We start from the raw sequence: 5,295 nt of genomic DNA, 5'->3' as shown, positions 1-5,295 counted from the left end.
CCACTCCAATGAACCTGCATGTGAACAGGAACACACACTTGGACTGAGACTGACCATTCCTTCACACAACTCCCCACAGCACCAGTAGGATCGTCCCCCTCCAGATTACAATTCTCCGTCAATGTTCCTAACCAAAAATGAAGTTCAAACATTTAGTATTCATGATCTGGGAATTGTTTATTTGGAGTGGGACCATCATCTTTAACTCACAATATGTCATCATGCATGAGTCATACTGGTTGGACCAGAAACTCACCACTTCTCTGCCACCACACATTCTGCTCTTCTCTCTCACCGTCTCACACACTGTACTGAAGAGCATCCATCAGCAGCTACAGTGCAGTCAGGATCCTCTCACCCATGCAATCAAACTCAATGCCTGAAAACATGCACCACCATTCTCCTGCACCAGCACGCACCTGACTCGCCTACAGTGACTTCTGTGTTGTTGTAGCAGCACTTTTTATACACGCAGTTGTCCAGTGTTTTTCAAAGGTTCTTCACGTTCTCGAGTCTGAAGTTTGACAGTTTTTAGATGTTTCTTACATTAAAGTGCTCATATTATGCTCATTTTCAGGTTCATACATTATATTTAGAGGTTGTATCAAAATAGGTTTACATGGTTTAATTTTCCAAAAACACAATATTTTTTTGTTGTATTACACATTGCTGCCGCTACACTTTTCACCCTGTGTGTTAAGCTTTCCGTTTCAGCTACAGACTGAGGCATCTCACTTCTTTTACATTTTTCTTTGGAGTCGCACATGCACAGTAGCTAGGTAAGGACTACTAGCTAGTCTGAAGCGGAGTATGAGGGCATGTCACACTAGCAGCTAGGCGAGCATTATAACGTCTGTTACAAAGTGAGAGGTAAGTCCCTTTGGGGGGGGGACTTTGGACTTTTTCACTTTGTAAACCGAATACATGCAGAAAAAGATATATAACACAATAAAGGAAAGGGGGAAAAGCCAAAAAGCATAATATGAGCACTTTGCCGTTGCACACCTGACTCTCTGCCTCCCAGTGTCCACTGGATGTAGCTGTGTCGCGCTCCGGCTCCATCACTTCTTCCGGAAGTGACTATGCGGCCCGTAGCCCAGCGTGTCAATGTCTGATGGACCTATCGTAAAGGGCTGAGGGCTTTTTTGCCCAACAAATTTGCATCTCTGAAGTACAAACTTCACTTGTGAATTAATATGAATGCCTATTTTAATTTAAATTGTGAGATGAGTATACTTAATGATGCATTTCTTGTGTCACCAACTTTGTCTTAATATAACAGCAAAACTAGTTTTTCTTATTTAGAAGTAAGCTGCAAGAGAGAGAAGGTGAAAGAAGGAAAAGAGAGGGGGAAGGGGGGAGGAAGACAGACTGAATGAACATCATGGGGTAGTATGGTAATTAAACATCTGTCACCCAATTTAATTGAGCTACAAACCTGTATTCAGTGGTTGTAAAACATAGACGTAGTCAGCAAGTCAACTCAAATATACATCCCAAATGTAGCTGCTAAAGAATCGACACTCCAGTGCACCTGAAATGTAACACATCAGCGCCCAGTGGACATCCAGGGTCGTATAGTTGATGATGGAGATCTTTATATGAAACAACAACAGCGAGTTTAAAACTCACAACCCTGCATTACCATGAGTCAATAACACAGTTTTGAACGTTTCATTTATTTCTGGATAAAAGTGACAACATTTCCTTTGTCACTGTAAAGTTTCAAGTCCCTGAAAGTTGATTTATTTAGATAAACAGTATATAAATACATAACCATACTGACATGGATCATGAAAAAATGATGGCATGCTCTGGGAAAATGTTTGGTAGTAAAGTATACGTGATTCATGGTTTGTGCCCTAAAAGAAGGCAGGCTGACATTCCAACTAAACACTGCTGCAGCTGCTTTTTACTTTTTATCTGTCACTGAAGCAAACAATTTTTTACTTTTTAACCTTTAAAAATCGGTTTGTATATTGCATGTCCCATGTCCACATTCAGTGTAACCTTTCACTGTCGTTTCTCTTCACAGAGGATGAACAGGTGTCAGCGGTCTGAGGGACAACCGTGGACGTCCTTTTGCGGTAACTTGAAGTCCCCCTGGTTTGGGGTGGGCAGGATTAAAGAGACTGACAGATAGACAGACCAATGGACTCATCAGTTACGTACGTGCCTGCCTCCTCCACTTGGCTCTCCCTCCTGATTGGTGGATTCCTCTGCTCGTCTCCCTCCCCTGCCTTAAAGCATCATACGGGGTTGAATGATCCTGCATGCAAAAAAATACTGTGAAGAAGAGATGGAGAGAAGGTCAAAGACGATGACAAAATGCCTGGCACTTTTTGGAAAATGACTACAGAAAGCTAACTGGTGCCAGGAGGATCAACATGGCCACAAACACACAAAACTACATAGATGTTGGAGATGTTTAAGACCGCCCCCCCCTCCCAGTGACAAAACCCCGACCCCACCTGTTAACACAACAGAATCAAGACATGTTGAGCTTCATCTGCACTTTCTCATTTTCTACTTTCGGAAAAACGGAACAAATAAAAGAGAAAACAGACTATTGTTTGAAGACAGAGAGAATTGACTTGACTCTTAAATCTTCAACTTCCCACTAGATTTAATTTCTTTTTTTTTCTTCTTTTTTTCTTAAAGTAATTTTCTCTGACTGATTGCACTCTGGGGGCCGAAAAAGAGAAACCTAGGCAGCCCATTTCTCTGCCTGGACTGAAACAATCTATCTGTTGTTGAGTGTTTGAACTCTAAATCCAGTATTATCTCATTTTACATGTGAAAGCTTATCAAGTGTTGGTTCAAATCAAAGCTAGGAGAGCCCATTAGGGAGAACCAACATACACAGCGTACTGACATACCTACATGCACATACACAACATACATTTCATGTACCAGTACATACACTAAACAAAATTAATTCTACAAAAAAAAAGAAAAGGAAAAAATAGCACTTTCAGCACAATCCTAGATGTTACCAGACATTTGGTTTGGATACCAGGGTATGAGTGAACCATATCTTACCGTCACCCCACGTTGGAGCTCGTCTGGTTATATCAAAGTCTTTTCTTCATCATGTTGCTTGCTGTTACATTGAACGTGTAGTGTTTTGTTACTGGCCTGTAGGTGATTTGAAGACTGAGCGAACGTGTTGGACACCATCGTGGTGGTCTCTACAGTGCATCAGACCTACACGAAGTAACTAACGCTTAGCTGAGATTTTTTTATTTAGCTTTGATTTTTTTGTTTTGTTCCTGGAGCTTCATTTTTTAAGCCCAAATTAAAAGCTGATGTGTGGTATGGACGCTGGCAGGAAATGTTATAATCTCACAGCAACTTGTGAATCATAGTGCAAACTGTGAGCAGTAAGCGGGCACTCACTGACATTACAAAAGTTGCCTCTCGTTTGTTTTTTGTTTTTTTGGAATGAAGAGATGACAAACCCACATCAGCATATTTCAGAAGTTGCCATCTATAAATTGTGAGTGTACCTCTATGTACCGTTACAAATGATCTTGTACAGAGTCTTATAACACACATATTTCCCTTTAAAGGTAAAAGAAACCACAAATTCAGATTTGGCTTTTTTCCCCAACGTGAACATATGCCACATTTTGTCAATGTCCAAAGCGCCTTACAATGCCACGATTGCATACATTTCTTTTACATGGTTGTTCCCATAACAAATCACCTTGTTTCAAGAGTAGTCATGAATCAAGCAAATAGTGGAGTGAAATGCCTTATTCAAGATTTTCCCCCCCAAGACTTTTTTTTAATATGTTAAGACTCGGTACAAGATGAAGCCAAGCATTTTCTTTGTTTTGTTTTGACATGGCGTCAGACTTGGTGTGGCCATTACGTGTTAGTGTAGATCTTTTTGTCTACACACAGTGACCTCTCCCTCTGCTGTTGTGCTCATAGATTCATCATAGATTCATCCTCCGGAACTCTCCTTACCTATTACAGACAACAGCTCAGTAGATGCTCTATGTAAATCGCTAACGCCTGCATCCAGTTTTCCACCGTATCTCGCCATCAAAGGAAGTGACTGAAGATTTTTATGTTTCATTTTTTATCTTGGACTCCGGTGGGGAAGTTGACATATGAAGAAAACTTTTTCAAGGCTGCCAATCAGTACGATTAGAAATCATATTGTGAAAAGTAACTTTTTTTCTTTCTTTTTTTTCTTGTTCTTCTATCACTGAGTCGCACTGATCACATTGATCAGTCTTGGAAACTACAGACTGAGAAAAAAGATGAATGAGTGCAGTGTTTTCCACTGTGGTCTGTGACTAGACACTAATAATTTCCTGGGTTTCTTTTTGTTATTGTAATTTTGTTGTAATGGCGGCAGATAGATTGTTAATAATTTGTTTGTAATACAGTGGTGACATGCATCATTCACTTTCATTCAACTCTGAAGATAATGTGCATATTAGCGGGCCGAGGCCTACTTCGAAAACAGAGAGTTGCACAAAAATGTACAAGCATAAAGATAAGTGTAGTAGGTAGAACTGCTACTCCATTTGATGTGTGATGTCAGTGAGAAATGTACATTTAGCTGGTGATGACCTTCTTTTCTTCATTCTTTCTTGTACTACTTTGACCTGTATGTCTTTTAAAAAGACAATTGGTGGAGTACGTATCAGTTGTTTTTGTATTTTTAATACAATAATTGTAAATATTGGTTATATTTTTGTTCAAATGTACTATGTTTATGCCTCAACATCCAGTTTATATGAAGCTGGGAATCAATAAATACTGCATAAAGAATCAACACATAGGTTTAAATGCACTTATTCATTTTGATGTCTTTCTTTTCCAATTTGTTTTTTTTCCTTCAGAGGATTCCCCCCCCCCAGATACCGTCTAGTGTTTGCACAAGTCATGGAAGCAACTTGAAAAGTGTAACTCTCATACTTTTCTATCTGACGACAGTGTGTCAGAATTAATAAAAAAAGAGATATTGAAGCCTCCCCTTGATTTTATTTACCTGCTTTGTGTTGTCTTGTTATTATAGAGCTGTGAGAATAGTGCAAATCCCAGCTCCAATTTTTTTTTTTCATTTTTCATTTGTTTCTCACATTAGCTGTTTCATAATAAAATCCAATATGTCCAACTCGCTGTGCATAGCACACATTATAAGAAAAATGAGTGGGCTACGTTTCAGGGATACATGCTGCTGCAGCCATTTCTGCTGCAAGTCAAACCTTTTAAATTGTGGCTAATTTTTTTTCTTCTCATAATTGCTGATATTTACTCATATTTTTAATAACG

At 39.3% G+C, this 5,295-nt stretch overlaps 1 protein-coding gene across 13 annotated transcripts in view; it reads left to right on the top strand.

The window, feature by feature from the left end:
- rapgef2b (Rap guanine nucleotide exchange factor 2b) overlaps positions 1-4,480 on the top strand; it is a 52,930-nt gene extending 48,450 nt beyond the window's left edge. For all 13 annotated transcript variants that reach the window (XM_032527446.1, XM_032527445.1, XM_032527447.1 and 10 more), the window contains one exon: positions 2,036-4,480. Coding sequence is in view for 1 of the 13 variants with exons in the window: in XM_032527439.1 (XP_032383330.1) it covers positions 2,036-2,061 (26 nt within the window). In the remaining 12 variants the exon portion in view is untranslated. The remainder of the gene's footprint in view (positions 1-2,035) is intronic.
- The last annotated feature ends 815 nt before the right edge of the window (positions 4,481-5,295 follow it).

The sequence above is a fragment of the Etheostoma spectabile genome, chromosome 10 (genome assembly GCF_008692095.1).
Source record: "Etheostoma spectabile isolate EspeVRDwgs_2016 chromosome 10, UIUC_Espe_1.0, whole genome shotgun sequence".
Lineage (NCBI taxonomy): Eukaryota > Metazoa > Chordata > Actinopteri > Perciformes > Percidae > Etheostoma > Etheostoma spectabile.
Note: the sequence above shows the minus strand (reverse complement) of the source record. Positions and strands in the feature narration are given on the sequence as shown.